The 25,983-nt window shown below is 43.4% G+C and overlaps 1 protein-coding gene across 1 annotated transcript in view; it reads right to left on the bottom strand.

Annotated features, from left to right (window-relative positions):
* Positions 1-25,983, bottom strand: part of hob (bridge-like lipid transfer protein family member hobbit) — an 86,168-nt gene that overhangs the window by 30,097 nt on the left and 30,088 nt on the right. The window contains exons 21-37 of the mRNA XM_037433008.2: positions 24,362-24,473; positions 23,839-23,930; positions 23,528-23,600; positions 23,362-23,463; positions 23,156-23,215; positions 22,957-23,050; positions 22,015-22,225; positions 20,083-20,255; positions 18,958-19,056; positions 18,045-18,311; positions 17,271-17,367; positions 16,885-16,981; positions 15,664-15,810; positions 13,145-13,392; positions 4,951-5,160; positions 3,780-4,052; positions 954-1,146 (exon numbers count right to left, since the gene is read on the bottom strand). Coding sequence (XP_037288905.2) covers positions 954-1,146; positions 3,780-4,052; positions 4,951-5,160; positions 13,145-13,392; positions 15,664-15,810; positions 16,885-16,981; positions 17,271-17,367; positions 18,045-18,311; positions 18,958-19,056; positions 20,083-20,255; positions 22,015-22,225; positions 22,957-23,050; positions 23,156-23,215; positions 23,362-23,463; positions 23,528-23,600; positions 23,839-23,930; positions 24,362-24,473 — 2,548 coding nt within the window. The remainder of the gene's footprint in view (positions 1-953; positions 1,147-3,779; positions 4,053-4,950; positions 5,161-13,144; positions 13,393-15,663; positions 15,811-16,884; positions 16,982-17,270; positions 17,368-18,044; positions 18,312-18,957; positions 19,057-20,082; positions 20,256-22,014; positions 22,226-22,956; positions 23,051-23,155; positions 23,216-23,361; positions 23,464-23,527; positions 23,601-23,838; positions 23,931-24,361; positions 24,474-25,983) is intronic.

The following is a 25,983-nucleotide window of genomic DNA, read 5'->3' as shown; positions in this document are numbered from 1 at the left end:
TGCAAGACAGTTGCAAGCCTCAAAGATGACCTTTTAGGTTTCATTCTCCTCTGGTGGCTCGACATTATAAAGAATAGGGATAACTAGCATGCATACAGGAGAGTCACACAGTCTTGATAGCACACGGAAAGGGCAATTGAACAAAGAAATTTGCAGACAGTTCCAGGCCATGAAAGCTATCAGACAATAAAGCTGCCGCCCTTTTTGCCAGGCATTACATTTTGCTTTCAAGTTTCAGCAAAGTCTTTACAAAGGTTTTCTTTGTTGTATCTTGGTGACAATATACTCATCCACAGCCACGCTGGAATACTACAGTAGTGTTCCAGTACGGTCGTAGCGAATTCCACTTGGCCGCTCCCTTAAAAACGTGCATTATAATTATGGTTGTGCATGATCCCAAGTATTATCATCATATTGCCGCGACATATTGCCTGCATTCAAACAACGCGGCCATCACCGCGCGCACAGGGACATACATGCGCGCTGTCTACTGTTGCGCAGAGACGATGATGATAGCAAGAGAACCCAGCTGACCCCGGCTGATGTGCGCCACGCGCTCGGGACTTCTCTTGAAGAAGTAGAAGAAGGCAGACATCTTTGGTGTTCGGCTGTAACATTCTACGACCATAGTCCCTTTGAGTTGTGGGCACAGGTTCGCCCTTAATAAATACGTTTTATTACACCCCAAGTCCTACAACATCGTTACAATATAGCAATAGTAGTAGCAGCAGCAGCAGCACCATTTCAAGCATCACACTAGTAGTAGTAGTAGTAGTAGTAGTAGTAGTAGTAGTAGTAGTAGTAGTAGTAGTAGTAGTAGTAGTAGTAGTAGTAGTAAAACTAGCAGCTACTACTATAAATGAGATGACCACACAGGGCAGACTAACAGAGCTTCCCTGTAAAACATCAACTGTGCTTCGCTGTTACACCAGACTATTGTTGTCCACACTCACCTGGCTGTTGACCAGTTCAACAGACCAATTTTTATGAAGAACATCATCGGTCTGGCAGGCAGCAACACCATGAAGCTGTTCTTCCTCGGCGACCCCCTCAACGTCTTCTGTGTACACTGTTTTAGGCCCAGATGATTCCAGCTGTTGAAGCATTGACACAGCCGGTGAGGTGCTCTTGCGTGCTGGCCGGGGACTGCAGCGTGCATAAACAAACTGATTTGGCTGAGACGGAAGGCCTTTGCATTACTTCAGCTGTACAATGCACGGTGTCCTCTTGTTTCTAGATGAAGGCTAAAAAATGGTATATTAACTGATAGTTCCACAATGACAATTTTGTTGTCTGCAAAATGACCGATAATGTTTTAAATAGCCCGGTAAGGGTTCAAAATCAAGAGTGTGCAAAACATAGTGTTAGCTATTCAATTCGATTGGATTGAAATTTTACTATTAGAACTTCTCGAAAATAAATACAGTCAACATCAGATTGACAGTGGCTCCTTCAAAATTTTGATATGCTTTATTCCATTGAATTCTCGTACTGCGGCAAAGCTGGTCTTTAAGCTCTGCTAAGGCTGTAAATGTATACACTCGTGAAAACGCTGATTTCAACATGGTGATGATAGGTGTGGAAAAGATGCGAGTCGAAAAACGAAGCTTTTTTTTTTTCAAATTTTATATTTTTGCTTTTATTTGCTTTCACAAGTTTACCTTCTCTACATTTTGTACAAAAAAACTGAAAATTGTAATTAAACTCATAGTAGGTTAAAATTGCTTTTAAAGAACACAAGACGGCTACTTAAACTAAGAAGAGCTCACTGTCTAGATTCTCCTGGAAGTTGTCATCTGGCTGCTTGTCATTGCATTTCGCATGACGAGTTAACTAAAGCGACATCATGCTCAAAACAACAATGATTTCCAAGCCCTCACGATGGAACAAATCATCTCAAAAACATATATTTTCCGCATAAATGACCTTTCACTTACACATTTAAAATGTGTTTCTCTCAAGATCCATTTTCGGGCAACTTCCTGAGTTTGGAAATCATGTTTTTGGTACTTCCCATAGCCCTACCAGGATAAAACTTTGCCTACATATTCTTTAACATGTGAAAAGTGCAGTATCTCCTTCAAAACTTGGTTCCACCTGTATAATTATTACAAACCTAGAGTAAGCAATTAGTATGGGCTGAGAATTCTAAGAATTCTCACACTACAATTTTTTCGTCCATTGTAAGTTTTTTTACGCTCTTTCCTCACAGTTACTGGCACTTTACAGTTAAATAAGAGCAATATGAGTCATTAATGGCCTGGAACGATAAAAATTTAGTGGCCGAAAACGTTGTTCCAGAAAGAGCTATACCCTACACAATGCAAAGGCACAAAACGAAAACTGTGCAACTTACTATAAAATAATTACATATTTGAAATTAGCATAGAAGCCTATATATACAGCAAAAATGTCATTGTCCTAGGCTACAGATTACCACAACTTTTTTAAAATCACATCTCCCCTTAATCAATGCTTTTTTGGACTTGAAATATGGGCAGGAAGTCCAAAAAATTGGATGCTGAATATTCTTAGCATCCAAAATTTCAAATCTTATACACTGAGGTCTACGAGGAAGATTCAGAACTCCATACTCTTAGAAGGCACACCCTTGTCTGCCACATCCGTTGGGCGTTCACAGATATTTAAAGAGGGGGAGAGGCTGAGGAAATAACATCTGTGCCTTTCACATGTTAAGTGTAGTCAGCAACACTTTGGTTGCACCAAATCATATACACAAATACAATTCAGGCTCTGCACCGCCTCATTCTTGATAAGACAACTATCAAACAACAGCGCTGTGAAGCGATAAAACCCATGAGCGCTTTATCAACCTAGCCAAAAAAAACTCTTTCATGTTGCTATCTTATAAGAATATGCATAGGAATCCTCTGTTATTTTTATGCAATTCCAGTTTGAAGTATTCGAAAAATATTTGAGAAATAGGGTTTGTAAATATTCTATTTGATTTGCACTCACGCTTAAAATGCATCTTTGAATTCACTTTGCACCCAGATACTGCTAATTGCACAGCTCTAGTTGAAATGCTTTGCTTTGCTTGCCAAGAAAGAAATTCAGGTATGCAAAGCCCCAGATGAAGTGTCTTCTGGAGCCCACTGCCATGTACAAGGTCAGAAAAAGGCATGCAATATAAAAAAAATAATGAAGAAATATTAGTGGTGTTCAAACATTAGTTACTAATTTTAAAAACACTAAATTAAGCAAAGTAAATAGGTATGTGAAGTTCTAATGAAGATGTATCAAAGAGCTAGTAAACATGTAGCAGCTGCAAATGACTAAACATTAGGGTTAATGTATAGTAAGTTGAATGCTGCAGGTGGTGTTTATATCATTTAGATGTCATAGTAAAATAACGAATCAAGCCTTAGGTGATGCATTCTATTATCATTTTCCAGTGCTTCTAAATAATAAAAAAACAAGTTCTGACATTTTTTAATTCAAAGTGTCTTAGAAATTTTGCAGTATGATAATTTTGCAACATATGAACAAAAAAGGGGTATGCATAATTAAGCTAAAGATTACACAGCAGCCGAGAAAAACAAAATGTTTAGAAGCTACAAATGCGGTGTCATGCATTTACTGAAAATAACTTGGACGTAAGAAAATTATAGGACTTTGAAGTAATTAGCCTTTCAGTCTTTTTAAATGCACACAAGTGCAGCCCAGATGACTCTCTCACATTGGGCTTTCCTAAGAAATCCAACACTAGGCATTCCTAAGTCCCACGTTAGGCCCTCCTTAGATAAAACAAGGCTTGCCTGGGACGTAGTTCAGGTGAGGTCAAGGGCTGCCCGTCAACACGGAAGCCTCTAAGGGCTTCCGTTGAGAGATTGCGACGGAGCAGCTTGGCATCGACGTAGCTGTCAAAGAGGCCAAATACCACGTCCCTGTTGTGCTTGGTCCAGGCGCCCTTAAGGCCGTGCACGACTAGCAGGTGGACCGGTGTGTCTTCCTCCGGTGTGGTTGAAACACTGCCCCGCAGTACCTTGGTCTCTCGTCCATAGGACACTCTGGCCACACTCAGGAAGTACCTGGACAGGTCATTAAGGTACGACGTACATCAGCTCTGCTGCTGTCCTAAGAAAGGCCCAAAGCTGCGCATTAGCAACAATTAAAACACTGAGCTAGCTCGTGTTCAGTAGACCAAAATGAGGCACAAGACATGTTTCAGCTTTCAATAAGCAGCTACCAGCCAATGGCTAACTCGGACATCGATATCAATGAGGCAACCTCATAAACTAAAATGAATGTCATTATTACAAAATGCCATCAATTTAGTTTTAAGGCAACATAGATTGATTGATATGTGGGGTTTAATGTCCCAAAACCACCAAATGATTATGAGAGAAGCCGTAGTGGAGGGCTCCGGGAATTTCGACAACCTGGGGTTCTTTAATGTGCACCCAAATCTGAGCACACAAGCCTACAGCATTTTCGCCTCCATTGAAAATGCAGCTGCTGCAGCTGGAACTCGATCCCACGACCTGTGGGTCAGCAGCCGAGTACCTTGGCCACTAGACCACCGCGGCGGGGCTTTAAGGCAACATAATTACGAAATTAGTTACCTCTCCACTAAACTAAATATAACATAGTAATATGGTTCGACAGGTAAATTGAACAATATTATGAAGAATTAAAAAGCAGTGCTACTTAACTTTTAAAGGTATTACTCATAAATGACCAACTACAAGCAATGGTGCATGCTTGTGATGAAACGAAGCTAAACAACCATTTCAAACTCAATGAGCTTTTTAAATTAATAATGTTCTTCCTCCTCTTTTTCAGAGAATACGTGCATTGTTTCAACGGCATGGTTTGTTTACTCAAATAAAGCTCCTGCTTTGTAACGAAGCTATGACCAAATGAAGGAGCACTTGCATAGATTCCTGCAAATACTTCCTACTTAAACTTCACATGTACAAAACTCACTTGCGCTGTGGAGGCAATGGAGAATGTGGCAGAGGTCTCTGGCCGGAATCTCCATCTACAGGAGTCGAGCCACCCGAGAGTTCTGCCCCTGAATCTGCCGCACCTGATGACGGCTCGCTTGCAGCCGCTTCGGTGCTTGCATTGTAGAGCCAAACTTCACTGTCGCCCAGCTCGCAATTCATGTACGACACAGACCAGCTGGCACGAGGCCTGCAGTCGCAGCATTCCACCATATTTTACCACATGGGCAAGCCACATGATCCATTGCTGTCGATAGTGCAAAAACGCTGCACAATATGAAACACCACAGACGATCCTTGCCTACAAGCTCTTTCTCCACTCCACCATCCCCTTACCATCCTTTCATTAAAACAGCCACTTAGGATTAAAAAGCCATTATAATAGACCCTTTAAGGACTGTTGTGGTGTATCCAAGAGGTGCATTGGTTACTTCTGTCAAGGGATAATGCTGCCATAGGCTTCCTCTAGTGAAGGTGAAGTGTTGTGTGGAGGAACATTTTAGAATAAGGCCACTAGGATGATATAGCAAGGACAGTTGCAAAAGGCAGACAAAAAAAAGGCTTGCAGTACCAGGAAAGTTAGCAGAACTGAACTAGTGAAAACTACGTGTGAAAAATTCCACAAATTTAAAATAAGTAAAGTTCAACTGAAACAAGTGCAGTAGTAGAAAAGATTCCTATTGGTTAACTTTTTAGCTTAGCTTACATGCTTAATGAGAACATCTTAAAATGTTCAGGAAACCTGCCCAGTTTGTCGTTGCCACATACATGGCAGCGAAAAACTGCCATAAGGCCATAAGGCATTCTTAAGTGGTTGTTTAACCACTTTCCGTCTAAGGGACACGAACTTGTTAAAAAAAATGTTGCAAATAAAATAAAATAAAATAAATAAAAATAAATCAAAGGAAGCCTTGCCAATGTCTTGTGCACATATAAAATATAAAAGCACAATTCCTCATTTTCCCCTATGCCAATTACATCTGACAACAAGCTTTCAGTAGTAGACAACACACAAAATAAAAATAATGAAGAGTGCAGCTGCTGACCACATACAAAATTAGAACACTAATAATGCAGCTGCTGACATCATGCCTGTCCCCATTAGTTTCTTTCCTCATGCATTGTCCCTTATCCCATGCTGGTCGAAAAACACGGAAGAAGCGACTGGCCTGAATTCGTATTTTATATGCCCATTGTGCTCGTGCAAATGAAAACTTGGTGTGTTGTACAACTAGACACTGTACATATTCATTAAAACTGGAAGATTTTGCTAGTGAGATCATAGAATGAATGCTCGTTGACCAGTTGCAACATGCTGAACGTATGACAGTGTGTCACACGCATACGCAAGTAGATGCAAAAGCTAAGCAATGTAGATATTTTTTAGCTTCAAAACACCCTTATAAGAAAGCCCAAAATACTATTTGGTTAAGTACCAAAAATTTTTCAAGTACAAAGTCACTGTCAAACTGATGATCTTGTTGATATAACTCGTATGCAGGTTGACTGCAACTCTAAATAGTCACAGAAAACCATTGATCACACAAATGTCAACAACAATTTTTTGAAAATGCGTGCTATGATGTGATAAAATTAATGAAATTCTAGAGGAGAAGCAAATGAAGTGTAATACATACTACTATAACACAATACAAGGTTATCATACAATATTACTCAGCATCGGCTTTAACGTAGAACCTATACATCAAACGGAGGCAGCAAGTCATACCTTGGATTGTGAGACGGATAGCTGCAATTGCAGAGGAGGCAGCAGAAGAGAAAAAGAGGGTACATGCCAAAGAGTGGTCACACATTGTAAGTGACAGAACACAGAAGACGCTCAAGTTTATTTTATGCTATCGGCAATAGCGCAAATGACACACGAATCAGCAAATCTATTTTGACAAAAAAAAAAAGAGAGAGAAAGGACGAGAGCAAGGTGTAGGAGCGGGCTAGTTGGTATTCCGTATTTGTTTATTATTTATTTTGTAGAGAAGCCGCCGAACACTGAAGTGGGTCAAACTCTCAAGTGTTCTCTAGTGGGTCTACCCAAAAAAGGACGCCGCTCGCGCTGGGAGTCCGTGCTTGGCCGTTACTGTCGCCATTGTCTATACTCGCTGTGTGCCTGCTAATAAACGCCATAACAAATTGGTGGAGAGTGCTACGATCCCCTTTGATGCCCTGGGAACTGCGCTCACGTACCCTGCAATCTACCATGTCCCACGACGCCTCTCAGCAAACGCCTCCTCCCATGCCACCCCCTTGTCCCGGTGTCCCCAGGATCCGAGATCCACCCATCTTCACGGGCGCCGATGGCACTGACGTGGAGGACTGGCTCGCTATTTACGAGCGCGTGAGCGTCCCCAACAAATGGGACGAGGACGGCAAGTTGACAAACTTGGTGTTCTACCTTGCGGGCGTTGCGAGCTTGTGGTACAACAACCACGCGTCCGATATCGCAACCTGGTCCAATTTCAAGACCGCTATCACCAACGTTTTTGGCCGCCCTGCCGTTCGTAAGCTGCAAGCCGAGCAGCGCTTACGCGAACGCGCTCAGCAGGCCGGTGAGTCATTCACCAGTTACATAGAAGATGTCCTGGACCTGTGCAAAAAATCCAACGACAGCATGTCCGAATCAGACAAGATCCGGAACGTCATGAAGGGCATTGACGATGATGCCTTCACGATGCTGCTTGCCAAAAACCCAGGCACAGTAGCTGAGGTCATCACGCTGTGCCAGAGCTATGAGGAGCTCCGCCGGCAGCGTTCGATGACCCGTCGCTCCACACCACGAGATGCAGGGCTTGCAGGCTTGGAGGCGAGCTGTGATCAGGTGGCACTGCTGGCAGACCTCAAGTCCTTCATACGTGAGGAAATCGCGCGGCAGTTCTCTCTCCTGCACTTTGCCCACCCACCGGCTGCTCAACAATCGGCCACTACTATTCTTCCACCCATCCGCCGAGCAATTGAGCAGGAAATAGCGGAGGTCATGCCTGCGTACCAACCACAACAGCTTCCGGCCCCTGCGCCCCCAAGTTACGCCCAAGTGGTCGCCAGGCCGCCTCCAGTCGTTCAACCGCCCGCCCCACTGACTTACGCCGAAGCTGCCGCACGACCTCCATCCTTTGCAGCGGCTATGCCGGCTACGTATGTTGACGTGACCTCTCAGACTCAGCTCCAGCACCCCCTGCAGCCTTTCCAGCCACCGTTCCGTCCATCGGCTCTTGCGTCATGGACAAGACCTACCCCAGCGAACCGATGGCGCACACCCGACAACCGGCCCATCTGCTTTGCCTGTGGTTACGCTGGTCACGTAGCCCGTTATTGCCATCGTGTACAGCCGGCTCGAATTTCTTCGCCTAGTGCTGGCCACCTCAGCCGTCCCTATCACGACGAACCACCGTCTATGCCACCGCCGTCTCGCCCAGGTCCATCTCCTCGAAGGTCGCCGTCTCCACGACGTCGTTCCCTGTCCCCCATGAGGCCAAGTTCGGCTACTCATGAGCGGGAAAACTAGTCGTCGCAGTCCCCGAGGCAAGGACTGCGATGCTATTGCGATGTGAAAGCCCTCAGAGCCGCCCATCTAATGTCATCGACGTGCTTGTGGACGGTGTTCATGCGTCTGCTCTTATTGACACTGGAGCTGCAGTATCCGTTATGGACGAAAACTTTTGCCGTTTGCTTCGAAAAGTAACGACGCCGATTTCTGGGTTGTCCCTTCGTACTGCCGGTTCACATCGTATCCATCCTTCAGCAGAGTGCACAGCTCGCGTTGTCGTTCAGGACGTTCTGTATGTCGGCCAATTCATCATCATTCCTGCATGCTCTCATGACGTCATCCTGGGGTGGGATTTTCTTTCCCGCAATGACGCCGTCATCCATTGTGCCAATGCCGAAATTGAACTCTCACCCTTCTCGCATTTGACGCCGGAAGACAGTCCCTCAAAACTGAGTAAGATTCTCGTGAAAGACGACACCTTAGTGCCTCCAAGCTCGGCGATGGGTGTACCTGTCTACTGCGCTGGACTCTCCGACACAATTGCGCTCGTTTCGCCATCCGACCGTGCTTGCCGAAGGAAAGGGTTGCTAGTACCTTTCGCGACCGTGCAAATCACCCAGAGCAACGCCGCTATTTTTGTGACCAACCCATCCCCGTACACTGTTACCTTGGTTCGAGGGGAATGTCTCGGCAGAGTGGAACCAGTGGATAACGCACAAGTCCTGGACGTACCTGATGACTCGCGTTGTCCCAGTTCGTGTACCGTCAGCGCTGTTTCCACTTATGATTCATCATCTCCTGATGTATTTGGCCCCTACATTGATGACAATCTTACGTCGGTACAGCGTTCCCAGCTTCTGGACCTGCTGCGAGAATATCATTCTTCTTTCGATGTCGGGCGAAGTTCTCTCGGTCGCGTGTCCGCTGTTACACATCGTATCGACACTGGTGCCCATCCGCCATTACGGCAACGTCCCTACCGCGTGTCGCCTGCTGAACGTCGGGAAATTAACGAGCAGGTTGATGATATGCTCAGACGCGACGTTATTCGGCCCTCGGACAGTCCCTGGGCGTCTCCTGTTGTTCTTGTCGCGAAGAAAGATGGTTCTGTGCGGTTCTGTGTGGACTACAGACGGCTCATTAAGATCACGCGCAAGGATGTTTACCCACTGCCGCGCATCGATGACGCAATTGACAGCCTTCACGGAGCCGAATTTTTTTCTTCTCTCGATCTGCGCTCGGGGTACTGGCAAGTACCCATGGCTGATGACGCTCGACCGAAGACTGCGTTCATCACACCCGACGGCTTGTACGAATTCAACGTCATGCCATTTGGTCTATGTAATGCTCCTGCGACCTTTGAGCGCATGATGGACACCGTTCTGCGCAACTTGAAATGGCACACGTGCTTGTGTTACCTCGATGACGTTGTTGTGTTCGCCCCAGATTTCTCCACGCATCTCCAACGTCTGAAAGAAGTTTTCGCACGTGTGAGCAATGCCGGCTTGCAACTAAATCTGCAGAAGTGCCGCTTTGCAGCACGGCAACTCACCATCCTAGGGTACGTCGTGTCTAAGGATGGCATTCTTCCTGACCCAGCCAAGCTTCGGGCCGTGGCTGAATTCCCCAAACCTGCATCCGTCAAAGAACTGCGTAGTTTCGTTGGCCTGTGCTCATACTTCCGACGCTTCATACGAAACTTTGCTACGATTATATCATCGCTGACGAAGCTCCTTGGAAGTAACGGGCCCCTCAATTCGTGGTCGTCTGAGTGCGACGACGCGTTCGCGAAGCTCCGCCATTTGCTGACGTCTCCTCCCATTCTACGCCACTACGACCCTACGGCCCCGACGGAGGTGCACACAGACGCCAGTGGTGTAGGCCTCGGCGCTGTCCTGGCGCAGCGCAAACCCGGATTCCCTGAATATGTCGTAGCATATGCAAGCCGTACGCTCACGAGAGCCGAGACAAACTACACCGTCACGGAGAAAGAGTGCCTGGCGATCGTCTGGGCCCTTACAAAGTTTCGACCTTATTTGTATGGTCGCCCATTCGATGTCGTCACCGACCATCATGCACTATGCTGGCTTTCATCATTGAAGGATCCCTCAGGCCGTCTCGCCCGTTGGGCTCTTCGCTTACAAGACTACGACATCCGCGTGCTTCACCGCAACGGACGCCAGCATGCTGACGCCGACGCCCTCTCGCGCTCCCCTCTGCCTGAAGGTGATGTGCTCTGCTCAGTATCCTCGACTGCAGTTTCTGCCATTGATGTTGACATCATCGCTACCGAACAGCGAAAGGATAATTCGATCGGCCCGCTCATCGACTTGCTCGCTGATCCATCCGCAACGCCATCCACGCGTGCCTTGCGTCGTCAAGCTCGCCATTTCGCCATCCGTGACGGCCTTCTACACCGACGCAATTACGACGCCGATGGCCGGCAGTGGTTACTCGTGATACCCCGCAGTCTGCGGTCAGAGATCTGTGAATCCTTCCACTCTGATCCGCAATGCGCGCACTCTGGGGTATTCAAAACCTACCGTCGCATTCGACAACGCTACTTCTGGCGCGGGATGTACCGCTACATGCAGCAGTTCGTTCGCTCCTGCCTCGCTTGCCAACGCCGCAAACCGTCAGCACACATGTCGCCAGCCAGCCTGCAACCGTTACCTTGCCCTGAGCGTCCGTTTGGGCGCATAGGTATCGATTTGTATGGACCACTCCCTCTGACGTCGGCTGGTAACCGCTGGGCCATCGTCGCCGTAGATCATTTAACGCGATACGCCGAAACCGCCGCTATCCCTGCGGCTACTGCGCGTGATGTTGCGTCCTTCCTACTGCACCGATTTATACTGCGCCATGGTCCACCTCAGGAGCTTCTCAGCGATCGAGGCCGTGTCTTCTTGTCAGAAGTCGTCGAAGCCATTCTCATGGAGTGCCATTCTGTCCACCGCAAAACAACTGCTTACCACCCGCAGACGAATGGCCTGACCGAACGCTTTAACCGCACCCTCGGCGACATGCTTTCGATGTACGTCGCCGCCAACCATACGAATTGGGATACTATACTGCCCTTCGTCACCTACGCCTACAACACCGCCCCTCAGAGCACGACCGGTTTTTCACCTTTCTTCTTGCTGTACGGAAGGCACCCGTCATACACCATCGACACTATACTCCCGTACACGCCGGATCCATCTGAGTGTGCACCTATTTCCGAGACAGCCAGGCTTGCTGAAGAGTGTCGCGAGCTGGCCAAGACATTTACGACGCATGAGCAAGAGCAGCAGAAGAGTATTCGTGATGGCTCCGCCACTTCTGAACCCACGTTCCTTCCTGGTTCCCTTGTATGGCTCTCAATCCCGACCTCTGTAGCTGGCCTTTCTTCCAAACTACTCCCGAAATATGAAGGTCCCTACCGTGTGATCGAGCGCACATCTCCGGTCAACTATCTTATCGAGCCAATTGAACAATCTTCGGACATGCGCCGCCGCGGGCGCGACATAGTCAACGTGGAGCGCCTGAAGGCTTACTATGACCCACTCGTAGTGACAAGCTGCTAGGTCGCCAGGCGGCTCCCTCTTCGACCCCGGGGTGATTGTAGAGAAGCCGCCGAACACTGAAGTGGGTCAAACTCTCAAGTGTTCTCTAGTGGGTCTACCCAAAAAAGGACGCCGCTCGCGCTGGGAGTCCGTGCTTGGCCGTTACTGTCGCCATTGTCTATACTCGCTGTGTGCCTGCTAATAAACGCCATAACAATTTATTCAATACATATTGCAGACACAAGGTCCATGCAGGGTAAATAAAACACAATCAAAAAGTAAAACAATCTTGTTAGTTGAACTATAAAGTTTTTAGCGTGCATTTTTAAGTAACCTACAATATGCAATACAAGTGTGCAAACAAATGATACAGTGTGTTGTTCCAATCATTAATTGTGGGCAGTATGTATTGTTACAACTGAAGTGCAAAAAAGTAGACAGCAAACAAAGCAGATGACGAGGACAAGAACGAGACCAAGCTTGTGCACCTGCTGTTGACCTCCTTCCAAATTTAAGGATGATGTACAGAGAGCAAGGCATTTATAAAAATGCCACTAGTGGCGACAGTGGCTGCCTTGAAAAAGACAACTTCTCTTGCTGGTACATTGGCTTCGGTGACATTAGTTGTCCAAGGATATCTTATAAGTTCAAGTCTCCATATTCTGCTGAACTTCTGGGTTATTGTAGCAGCTCACTCACAATTTCCCACTATAATACATTTATAACTTTAACAGCTCAGTCATGCACTACCCTGTATCAGATTGGTAGATTCAAGCAACCAGCATGTTTAGTTTATATACTTTTGAGCGGTAGAGAAGTTTGGAGGAGATCACGTTGCAAGAAGTGTTTTTCTCTAGCATTCCTGTAAGCTTTTATACACACAAAAACACACTGCTTACCACTAAATAGCTTGCCTAGCGAGAGCAAAAATTTGCAGTTAACCTCAAAAAATGGGCCAAGCAGTTTAAGAGTTGAAGAAGTGTAACGACATCAATATAATTTGCTAGCACAAGGGTCTTAGCTTGTGCACGACACTTAGAACACACATGACCTGGTTTTCATGGAAGAAACAATTTAATGCTAGCAACCATAATTATTACACAGTGAAGGAGAGAAGATGAAAAGCCCACCTGTGTAGAAGACCATCACGCAGTGTGTCTAACAGGAGGCTGTGCTCCGAACTGAGCTGGATGCGACCGGCCAGCAGTTCGAAGCCATGCTGCCGGGCTAGTGAAGTCCAGTAGCACACTTGGAACTTGTGCAGGGCAAGCGAGAGCTGTAACTGACGTACGTGCCTCGTCAGCTGGCTCTTACGTGGTTTCACATTGCCAAACAGTGCACCTCGCCGTGTCAGCTTGGGCAGGCCACCTATGATGGCCTGTACATGATGAGTAAAAAAAAAGCATTGGAAGTCAATATTAGCAAATATTGTAAACGTTAACATGCACTTTTCCTTTTTCATGCAGACTCGATTTCACAGGCTAAAGCTGTTCGAAGTGCTGTTGCTTGGCCCAAGTCATGCCTTGATGAATCAGAAGTGACCGGAATGTCATTGACGGTTACAATCGGAATGCCCAGGAAACATGAATAGCTGTGTACAAATGTGTGTGCAGGGTTTTCCTTCAGGAGGAAAGTGGGCAAACGTTTATCACAGTGCCCTCCCCCTTTCACATTATTTTAATGAATGGGGCAGACTTTGCGCCACCCCCCTCATAGGTGACAAGAGGAGGACAGTCGCCCCCCTGCTCCCCCTCCATGCCCACGCCTATGGCTTTGTACATTTTAGAACTTTTGTAAGCCCCAGTGATTATATTGGAATGTACAACCAATGATACACATACGAGAGCCAATGCATTTCGTCCAAGGGGCACAAACATACTCAATAACCTACAAGTATTCACTCACCACTATCCTTTTACATTACTTTGCTGGCCACCAAGTATGCCCAATAAAGAGTTCAACCTCTCGATCATCAGGCGACTGAAGCCTTCTACATCACAACTACGCGGCACTATGGTTTAGTGAGGCAGCACTTGTCTGAAAATAGACACACGCTGAAAACAATGACATTTCTTGCTGCACTGCCGACTTAAGTGTAGGAAAAGTGCAGCAGCATTGTGACAAAGTAACATAAGCAGCCTGTTGACAAATTTGCATGGTCAAAAGCATCATGCATCAGATGCGCTTGCATACAAGAAAAAAACATGGTGCGAAGATTAAGCTTCACTCCTGCTTGGGGATGCAATGTCGCTTACATTAATTGTCCATGTTGCACACAGTGCATGAAACTGAACAATATAGTTGGTGACTTTATATGATCCTGTTCTCAATTGAAGAGGCATTAGGACAGCAAAAGTGAAGGAGGGTTTCCTCATGAACATGCAAAGCAGGTGGTAGCTCTTCCACAATGACTGCAGATAGTACAGTAGGCTTTCAGTAAACGGAACCTGAAGAAACCGGGAAAATATGTTCTATTTAACAGCAGTTTCGTTTACTGAGAGGTGGACATGGGTGCAGGATACAAGCCCGAAACCAAGCATTGCAGAGGCAATAGTTCCGTTTAAGCAGTAGTTCCGTTTAAAAGATTTCTGTTTGCTGAGAGTAAACGCCAGAATAAAGTGCCATGCATACTGTTCGCACTCCTACAGGAGACTATGTTAACTACTAATAAAGGACACATATTCATTACATGGAGAAAGACATTCAAGTGTTGATATACAGTAGACTCGCGATAATTCAAACTCTGATAATCCATACTTTCAGTTAATTCAAACAAAATTAAATTTTTTGGCTGGCCCCCTGTTCTTTATATGTATTTGAAAGCCTCTTAATTCATACTCCATCACTCCATTAATTCATACCTTTTGTGGATCCATACCAGAAAATATCTGCCGCTTTCGCACTACTATTTAAAAATTTGGGTGCTTATATGTAAAGGTCCTAACAGTCTAAAATAGGTAAAGGTCCTAACTGTCTAAAAATAAAAAATAAGGGTCTCAGGCCTTCAAGGAAAAGTGCTTTACTAGAAAACAAATGCTTGAAACGAAGCACACTTGTGGTAAACCATGATGCTCTTCACCTGGTATATAGAGAGCTTTGTGCTGAAGGCACATATAGCAAAGAAGCAGTTGGCAATTCACAATTTCTTTAAGAGGTCTGATCAGCAGTACATGGCCAATAAACTTATAGACCTTGCACTTCCACTTTTTGTTCGTTGCGTGCAGTTAAAAAGGCTTAATAACTTTTAAATTTGATGAAATCAATGCCTAATCGTAATGTTTGGTGCCACCTTACCCACACTCATATATCTGAGAACTTCTGATAATTCAAACTTCTTGATAATTCAAACAAAATTCAGAGGTCCCTTCAAGTTTGAATTAATAAGAGTCGACTGTCCAAGTTAAATATTAAAGGCTCTTGGTAATGGTATTTCGATATAGTAATCTTAGTACTACTGGCCTAATAACTGTATCGACAGTTCAATTCCTCCCGTTTCTGCTTTTGGACTTACTTGCAATGTTGAAAAGGCACGGAAACAGAGATTAAACTAACAGCACATAGGCAAACAAACCAAATATATAGTATACTTTGTCATGGTTCTACACTGACAGAAGCCATCATCTTGCCAATGATGTGATAATCGACTGACCTTTAGTCCTTCCAGCCACTTCAAGGTTGAACTAAAGACTAGCAATGTTGGTATGGAATCTGCTGTTTCCAACGCTACTGACTTTGTCTCCAGGGAAACTGAGAGGTTCAAGTTCTGAGATCGAAATGCCCGATAGCTGTCATGTTCCTGCAAAGTTGAAGCAGACATTCTGTCACCATGCCAAAGATTATTCAACACCAATGAAGATATTTTCATATCCCTTGGTACCAGTATTATAACATTGATTTTAAACAAAGCTTGAGGTAAAGGTGCATAGGAAAGTAAAAATGTCGAGGCAGGGTATGCAAAAGTATAAATACTGGCACTGGTTGGGTAAAAAAACTTCCAGCATTAATTCTGCATTTACAATAAAATCATCTGACACTTCAACAATTGTATTAGTGGAACTGTAAATGCAACACATCACAAATTACCATGCATTTTTTATTAATAATATTTACTTACTTGCACACCTGTACTTACTTGTGATTTGCTTTACTTACGTCACCAACTTGCTTACTGTAACTGCTTAAGTGTGAGGACAAATAATAAACAGATATACCAGAGAAAAATTATATGAAAAAATGTCAGTCAAGTAAAAATGAGAGAAGAAGTAGACACCAATTTTAGACCTAATAGAGGTGAAAAAGAAAATAAACTGCTTTTGCTGACATTCCATATACTAGTTCACAGGGTCTACAACTTGACGATGGTTGGGTCATTAATGTGTCATATGCTTATTCTACGGAAAGGGAAGTGACTGCAGTGTAATCAAAAGAGACGGCAGTGACACTGCTCTACGAGTTATTACTTATGATACCTACAGTGCCTGTGCAGGGAATTACTTAAGGAGGGTGTATCAGCATAAAGTGCATAACAAAGTGTATATTGGTATTATGTCAATTGCGATATGCAGCATCTTTTAATTATTCTTCAGATCTGTAACTCACTCTAAGCACTTGCAATAGTAAAACTAATAATAACAGCTCAGCTATTTTTAACAGTAAGATGCACAGTTGCCAGTATGAAGGCAGCAAAGGCATTCAAAGAATCATCATCTCTTAGATTAACTGGTGTTGTAAGCTCCCTTTTTTGGCATCACTGCAGTCAGTATAGATGGCAAGTAACCGTACATAAATTAAACTAATAGCTAAATAGTTTCAGTCATAAATTGGTTTCAAAACTGCTTAATGGCACCAAGAAATGAGAAAAATCATTTACCTGGTTGCTTGAGTACTCTGGTATCTTGTCAGGAGCACAAGGTGTGATGCTATGGTGGTCAAATGGGTTGCCCACACAAAGCCAATTCATCTTGATGCTAAAAACAAGCATAAGCAACCACAATCACACACAGCCCATGTTCACAAACTAGCGTAGCTTCTTTTTACTGCAGTTGCAAACAAACAATAATTATATGAAATTCGATTCCGTCATCAATAAAGCAGCATAGAAGATAGGGACACACACGGGCACTTGGCTGCAGAATTTTTCATGAGAACAAATGGTCTTGTTTTCAAGTGCACTGTTTTGTTCATATTGTGGCTCAATGACTCGCCCATCACTTCCCATTCAATGCATTTTCGACCGTTGGAGTTGCTGACACTCACCTTATTTTGAGGTTTGGAATGTGCACCAAACGGCTGTCATTGTACCTAGAGGCTGTGTGCACATACATGCCCAAGTTTCCTTTCATCACAATCTTGCCTAGGAAATATAAAAAAGAAAAACTATTATTCTTCAGCTGTTCATAAAATGAGGGGCAGTATTGACTGTTGTGATTGATACAGAAAATTTTATCAACCAGGTGCCTCTGTTTTTTGAAATATATAAACAGAATTTTAAGAACTCACAGGGTCCCTTATGCAATTGCCTCAGATGACTTGAGGCAAAAACCATCAGATGTAATCACCTTAATGTGCCATTTATATAGTACAAATTATACTTTTTAATCTTTTTGCAAGCAAAAGCTGCAAAGTTGAAGTCAATGTACACCTCAAGCCATGAGGTATGCAGTTCATTATTTTACATCACATGAACGCTGTAAAGGTGAAGTGAACGCATAGCTCACAAGCCTTGATCCACGAGGCAAGTAGGTGGTCATGTGACTTTTTCTGCTATCTTTTAGCTGGTGATGCTCATCATGCAACAGTAACAGATAAAACTATTCACAGAGCAGAGTATTCTTCCAACTCGGCTTTTCGACAAGGCATTGGTTGAATGCACAAGCAAATTCTTGCAGCCAAAAATAGCGCTATCTTCACTGCCATTATGTTCCTCCAACTACAAGACAAGTTATCGTCTCCACACACAGAGAGATTGCACATCAGTTTTCTGTCAACGCTTGTACAAAAAGTTAAGCCTTTCTATTTAATGTTCCATACCGTTCGTCCAATCCACAATAGCGTCACTCCAGGACACTTCAAAGAGTTCTGTATCATTGTATGGGTCCAGAGACACGTGCTGGAAGAGAGCCAGGTGTCTCGCAGAGACAGTCAGGCGTCCATGAAGCAAGAGACGTGCCTTGTCCCACCAGGCAAGGACTGGACTCGGGTCAGCTGACGGGCGGCTCACTTTCTCCAGGCACAGGCTGACTTGAGACACAATGGGCTCCCAGCAGGCTCCATACGTCATGCCCAGGTAACCCAGGTCTGCATGCAACATACAGTGACGAACAGGGTCATGGCAAATTGGAATCGTCAGTATTCACTTGTTTGTTTTTACAGCACAAAGAACATCCCCGGCAAGTCAACAACCAACTCTAAATTAAGTAAACAAAAATTTGTTGGGAAATTAAGGGGTCAACATAAAATCTTAAATACCAGATAATGGCAACTGGATATGATGCCAAGCACAGCAGTCAAGTAAGAATGGTCAACATTGAGCTGCATTTCAACACTTTTGCTGTGAGAGTGTCGGTTTCTTGTTTCAATAGAATGATCTGAAGGTAACACAGTACATGTCGTTGTTTGAAAAGTTGATGTACAACAAATACAATTGTTTGATGATCTAAAAATAACGACTGGGTGGAGAACGACTGCTTTATGCTATCCAATGAATCAGTCTCGATCCCAGAAATATTTTATGAAGAAACGCCTTCATTCACTTGAAGCAAGTGATATGCACATGTGCTAAAGAGTTTGGACACACTCAATACTTCACAAAGTCAGAAGTGCACTTTTGCTTTGGCACAAAGGATTGTAGACAGTTTTTATGAAAAAAAAAAGGGGGGGGGGGCACCCACTTACATATCTAAACACACAGCTGTACTAAAGGCATAGTTTTCCTATTACTCACCCCAGGTCAAGTCGTGATAGAACTTGAGGGACGGCATGCTCCTCTGCACGGTCATGTTCCCCCAAGGTGTACCTACTTCAACAGTCGAGCTTCGTTTTGCTGCAAGTGCATTTGACATTTGGCATGAAAAGACTCAATAGCAGTGAACAGCCTAAAAAATAAAGTAAAGATATATGTAAAAAGAGTGCTATGTCACAAACAGGGACGCTGACCGTACCATTCTGTCCTATCAGTCACAGAATAGCTTAATTAATTTATTCATTTATTTTTACATACTGCAGCCCGAATTGGGCTATCGCAGGAGTGGGTTTGCTATACATCAGCACACACAAGAATACAACTCTTAACAAACTGCTAGCCTAGGCAGCGAACAGTTAAGCGTAGATGACTTGAGGCACCATGTGCCTTTATTTGTGAATGATGCACCTTTTATTGATCAATAATGCCATTAATCTAACTGTAAGGGGTCTTGTGAATACGAATTCAGAACAATTCGAATGAGCAACAAACGTTTTTTGTGGCACAATTTATATACCAACAATGCATTCTTTTACCTTGACACTGAGTTTACAAATGAAAGTGGAAACAACAACTAAAGGAACATGTTCTCACAAAAACACAAGACAGCTGCAAAGGTTCCTTGATTTTCGTAGAATGAGGCAGCAAATCGATGCAATATGAAGTAACAAAAGTTAATAAAGGTGTGAAGTGGACAAAAGAGTCATTCCTATTGTTCTACATTGGGACGCTCTGACAAAATTACAATGTGCAACATGAATGTTCATATTTGCATATACAACAAAGCAGCTGCCTTTACTTATTCAATGCCACTGGACATGCACTCACCTTAGCCATTTAACCTAAACCACTGGTTACACTCTTACTCTAGTTGTACTAGTCTACCCGCCCACTCCATCCCTTATGCTTTGTTGTATTCTATTGTGCCCCCACTTTGCAGGTTTGAATGTACAAGTGCACATGTACGTTATGTCTTCATTCTTCACAAAACTTCAATATCTTAGCTTTCCCCACGACTTAATTTGCCTAGGGGCAAACCTGGTTTTTCAAAACTTTGAGCATTGTTGACAATAATCTCAAGCAAAGTAAGGAATATTTGGGTGATACCTCGTGGTGGTGCCTCCTGCTCAGCACCAGCCAGGGTGCCCCAGACTTGGAATTCCCGCCAGTCCACCATGAATTGTGGGAAGTCCCGCAGCTGGCAGGTGACAGATTTGATGCTGCCCGTCACTCGGCGACACCACAAGGTCGAGAATTGCATCCCTTCCTCTGGGTAGGGGCTATTGGCAAGCAGAGAAAAAGAAACAAATATTGATGGTTGTTTCATAGCACGAACATCAGAAAAGAAAGCAGGAAAGAACAAAAAATCAGCAAATGCTATTACAGATGCCAGAATACCCCTCATTCAAAGTGCAAGAATGAAAGACCTCCCGCTTGTATGAATGTTGGTCTAATGAATATTTCGGAATAAGAAGTGTTTAGAAAATCTTTGCTGCTTTCCATTATATGCAAAAAATCTTTCATTTAAACGAACTTGCGCAAACCCGATCTCATTTTTCAGATCAACTCAATAAGTTTTTGTCTCTGCAGCACTGGCATAACATGCTGCCACCATATCGTACATACATCGGTGTCGCTGCAACACTGCTTGTAGATGCCTTTGAGGCAAAGCGGGCATGCAGGAGATAAGAATGAGGCACGTGCGCTTCAGTACCTGTGCAGAGATATCAGATTTGGAAACTGTTTCCAGTGTTTGTCAGAAACCGAAAGAAGATGAGTGCAACAAAGATGTAGAAAGGGCTCGGGCAGGCTCAAAACCTGTATCTCCAGCCGAGGCTGTATGATATACTAAAATATTGCAAGACTTCGTGTCACAGTAACTAGTAGTTGTGCCAGAGGCCATCAGAAACGTAGACTCTTTGGATAGCTTTGTCTCTTCTAACACTTTAAGGGCACCAGTCTGAATGAAAATTACTGAATGCTTTTCAAGATAAAGAGCATTTCCCACATTTGACTTGCTTTATGTTGTGCCCAAAGACGTTTCGTACTCCAGTGAATATTCAGTTTAGAGAGCTTTCAGTCAGGTGAACTATTTACTTAGGTCCCTTGAAGGTCACTTAAGTGAGAGTTCACTGTGAGAGAAAAAAAACAGATTGCTGAATGCAACATACACCATTCTAAAACTAAAGTAAACAATGTAGCTGATGCATGTGAATTGACAGTCGCAGTTAGCTGCATGCTCATGATCTTTCGGAAAGAAAAAAATTGTATCTCAGTGGTTGTACTTTAAGCTGAATATGTAATGAAACACAGCAGTGAAGCATTACAGTATTCTATTGCATACACTACTGACAGCAATTTGCTGGAGTCTCTGCTGAACTGATGTAAATGAAATGGAAAAATGCCACAGCACCAAGACAAAACCAGAAAATGACAAATATGCCCATTTTCTTTCATACACTCAAGCCTCAATATAACGAATCCAGATGTAACATAATATCGATTATAACAAAGTAAAATAATAATACTCTTGCAATAGCTGTAGTGTTAGGAATATACTCTTATAACAAATTTTCGGATATAATGAAGTTATTTTTGAGTAAGGTGCAACTTTGTTATAATGAGGTTTGAGTGTATACTATTTGAATTATAGAATTAAAAATAACTCATTCAAATTATTATTCACTTCAAACTCGCTTTGAACCTACAATTTACTATTTGTGCATTCCTAGATGCAAGCACACATACTGGCCAATGGAAGAATTCTAAATAAAATATTGAAGAAGGCATGATGACTCACTGCGACATTTCTTTGGATCCGAAAGGACCTTACATTCTGAAGATACAAAGAAATATGCCCTTATTTGTTTGATCACCATGACACTGTTCTTGCTGTTTTATCGTAAGTTTGATAATGACACACGTGCAGAGGCACATGTGTACAGCACATGTATGAGGAAAGTATCGTCAAATGAATGGCCACAGGTGGGCACTGTACGCATGTCATTTGGCAACTCTGAACGCAGGTAGCTCACACACCTCTCTGGATCTAGTCGTCGCATAACTTCCACAACAGCCTCCGTGCCATGGTACGATGGGTCTGCCAGGGCCAGTACCTCCAGTTGGTCAAAGTGCCAGAGAACAAGGTGGGAGCGTGTCGACGTGCCCTGTCCAAGCTGCTTGGAGCGCTGGACGTATATGTCGGCATCCTTTTTCCTCAGGCCGGCGTAGAGTTCATTCACCTTAGAAGCTGTAGGAAAACATTTATCTCCCATGTTAATATGCATACACAGTACCCTAAATAACGAACGACAACTTGATGTGCTGCCAGAGCCTTGAACATTGCCAACAGTGACAGAGGCAGCATTCACAAATGTGAGCCTTAAATAACTGCTTGCGAATGACATTTTGCAATTGCATGAATATCATTACTAAAGGAAGACAAACTAATCTGGCAAAGCCCTCAAAATCAAGTTTTTGCATTGCAGTACAAGCAAATATCTGCACAGCTGTGAGTATATAAGTGAACAAAATGAGTTTTAGGCAGCAATTACTTGTGATGCGTGCATGCATATCTAATTTCTGGCCTCGTGATGATAATTCCGCATTCTACTTCATGCTGGTTGAAAGAATGCAGTGTTGAACAAAGGTTAAGAAATTCACAGCACTATTCCAGCTGCACATAAGACTACTCTAGAAATAAGAAAGCCTGAAAACACAGACACCATAGCGCAAGCACTTCTTTCAAGCATTACTATAGAAATATTTCTAGTCTCTAGTTTACTAATAAACATGGAATGTCACAGTACACATAACTTACACTCTTCAAAACCCTCAGCAACGATGGGTTGCACGAGATATTTGAAGAAGCACTAAGTCATTACTAAGGCGAAGCATGGAAATCTCAAACATCATTGTGCTACTGAATTCTAGCACAGTAAGACATAGACAATGGTGATACAAGTGGATCTGCAGACATACCTGGCAGCAAGAGGTGCGTTTTACGATAATTCTCAATCTTCTCATCAAGCATCCGCTTTCTCTTCAGGCTTTCGTGATACTCATCCTCAAGCAGCTGTAAATGCAGATGTATCAGACTTTAGAATCTTGGCAACAAGGCAGACTTTAACAATAAAAACTAAAAAAATGAGCATTAAAGGCTGAGCAAGGATAATCTCACCTCGTAGTTGTTCCTGAGCTTCACTTCAAATGGATCATCACCAAGCTCTATCGTCAGTGTCTAGCAAACGCACACAGATATATCAATAAAACAATGTGCCATTCAAGTACCTAATGAAACAAATCGCTTTTCTTTTACAGTTTTACAGCAGCACAGTCAGCCTTTGGTTTATCATATAAAATGGTGAATAATTCGCTTAGCCTCACCTTAGCCTTGATTGAGAAGTCAGAAGGAAGTGGTGAGTCAGCTGTAAATGGTACCTTGCCCTTCTTGTGGATGAGCTTTAACCATTTGATGATGTTGACAGCCTGAAAAAAAAATTGCGTTGAACAATAATGCCACAACCAATGACAAGAAACAAAGAGCAATTACCTCTTCACTACAGGCTTCCGCAAAGTTGTAGTCGTAAGGAAAAGCAACTCTCATTTCCTCTATAGAAAGAGTCCTGTAAAACACAAACCCGAGGAACAGTTACTCAAGTTTTTCTACATAATTCTGTTTCAGTTACACTAATCTCACTATTTTTGCCATTCGAGCCAAACAGCAAATATGGTAATATCAATAAGAACACTACCTATGCGAACTACGTTGCAAAGTCTACATAAAGATGATCAGATGCAGGTCACTCATTCATTGCAAGTTTGAGTTAGGTATTTAAGCTTAAAGCTGTGATTGCTCCTTACCACAGCTTGTTGTACTGCTGGGTCAGTCCCTTTATTGTGTGGCGGTTGATGGATGATTTTTCATCTGATGGAGCAGCAACATACTGCACTTGCTGTTAGCAGCACAAAACGAAAAAAAGAACATCATGTATTATTGTCCAAGATTAACAGACCATCAGTCATAAGGAGAAGGAAAATGGAAGGACAGGAAGGTTAGCCAGTTCCGATCAATTATAAATTTGTCACTTGAAAAATACGCCCAAAACATGTAGTTGATTGCAAGATGATCATCAAAAAAGTTCCCAATATGGCACTGAAATTAACATGCAATTAATATGTGGTACTCTGATTAATAGGTCAATTAAACGTGACTAAAGCAATGCTCCAACTGCTGTGCTTAAACAGTGGCTTGAATATTTAAGGAAAAGATGACATTGATGTATTAGTTTCATTATGTAAGCATTGGCTAACTAAAATTTTGTTTAGTTTATTCATAATCACATTCATGGAAGCCTATACAACTTTGGTCAAAGAAAGAACCAACCTGTAGCTTAAATATAGGGTGCTCATCAAAATACACCAGCAGTGCTTCTGTGTGGATGGATTTTCGTGCCGGCTTCGCCTTTATGTGAAGGTCTGACATGACAAACTTGATTCTGTTATAGAGTGAAAAACAAGCCAGTAAATTAATTAAACATAAGCACTAGTCAATTGTTACACACAAGTAGTAAAAGTAATGACAATGACACTACTAAGGTACAATAAGTATGTCTGATATTCCCTGTATTAATAACAACCATAGTGCCCTAACTCTTCAGTGTAATAATTAGCAAGTCAATTTCATTGAGCACGATTTTCCCACTTTGGTTAGATTAGATTGTAAACTTCTCTATTAAAACTTGCATGGTCAGCTTGAATAAATATATATTGTTCTACCAAAGCAAGTATGCAGATGTTACAAACGAGCGCTCAAGAAAGCGCATGCCTCAAGATTCTAACGGTTACGTGAAATGGAGGCACCGGACAGACGCCACAAAAGCCGGCACAAAGAAGAAATAAATATCATAAGACGCCACGCGCGTGCCTCTTCTTCCTTTCGAAAACACCGGCACCACCCCAACCAACCTCCTCACATCTATCTGATACCGAGCGATCTCTAGAAATATCAAAGATGGGGTGAGGGGGTGAGTCACTCCCTGGTTGCGTCACAGGTCGAGGAGATTTCGAGAAACGTCCCGCCCCTTCCCCAGCTTTGGCTTGTGCGGTGTGCCGACGAAACTTCGAGAACCCAGGGTGAACGTATATAAGCAAGCAGCGGAGGGGGGCGGTCAGGAGATAGGATGAAGTATGTTTTCCACCTGCGGATGAAGGTTTGTTTTACCAACAGGAGATCAGTGTGTGTTTACCGCCAGTGGGCGAAGACGTTTTCTGCAGTAGCAGAGCGTGAGTGGCCGACGTGTTGCCAACAAAGTTTTGTTATTGAAGTGTGGTACGTTGACAACGCAAGAGTTTCTTGGAAGAAAAACTTAGTACGCAGCGAGACAACTGGCACTGGAGTCTGAGTGTTTCCTTGAAGAGAAGCATTCAAGCTGTGTTCCAAGAACTTTGAACTGAACACGTTTGACGGACATTAAAGTGCATAAGTGTGCTTGGTTAGTTGATGCATAATATTGTAGTGTAGCGCGTGTTGTTGTTTGTGCCCGTTGTTTTGAGTGTATTCGAGTATCGTGTGATTGGTATCGTATTGTATTTCATAACTGCCAAGTGTGCTTGTTTGTGTGTTGTTTGTTCTGCCTTATCTGAGAATATATTTTTGTTTGTTATCAACTCTCGGCTCTGCCTTGTTCTTTGGACCACAGCCGGAATTCGCTGGCACGCCAAAAGGATAAATTTTAAATTGTTTGTGCTGTCGTGGTGCGTTTCGGGGGGGGGGGGGGGAATCCCGGCGATCGCCTCCCTAATAATGGGACTAGTGACAGCACAGTATGTAATGCAAAGAAAATCAATGAACATTTCAGTAGTCTTTTAACATACATTACAAAGGTGAGTGGTTCTATGGGTGGTTAAACACATACAGCACCTCCAGAGTTTGAGCATGAAATCATGATGCACCACTCTGTATGTAAATCTAATAACAACAAGCTTTGAATGAATATTTACTGATGA

The sequence above is a fragment of the Rhipicephalus microplus genome, chromosome 3 (assembly GCF_043290135.1).
Source record: "Rhipicephalus microplus isolate Deutch F79 chromosome 3, USDA_Rmic, whole genome shotgun sequence".
In the NCBI taxonomy this organism is placed as follows: Eukaryota; Metazoa; Arthropoda; class Arachnida; order Ixodida; family Ixodidae; genus Rhipicephalus; species Rhipicephalus microplus.
This window is presented reverse-complemented; position numbering and strand designations above follow the sequence as displayed.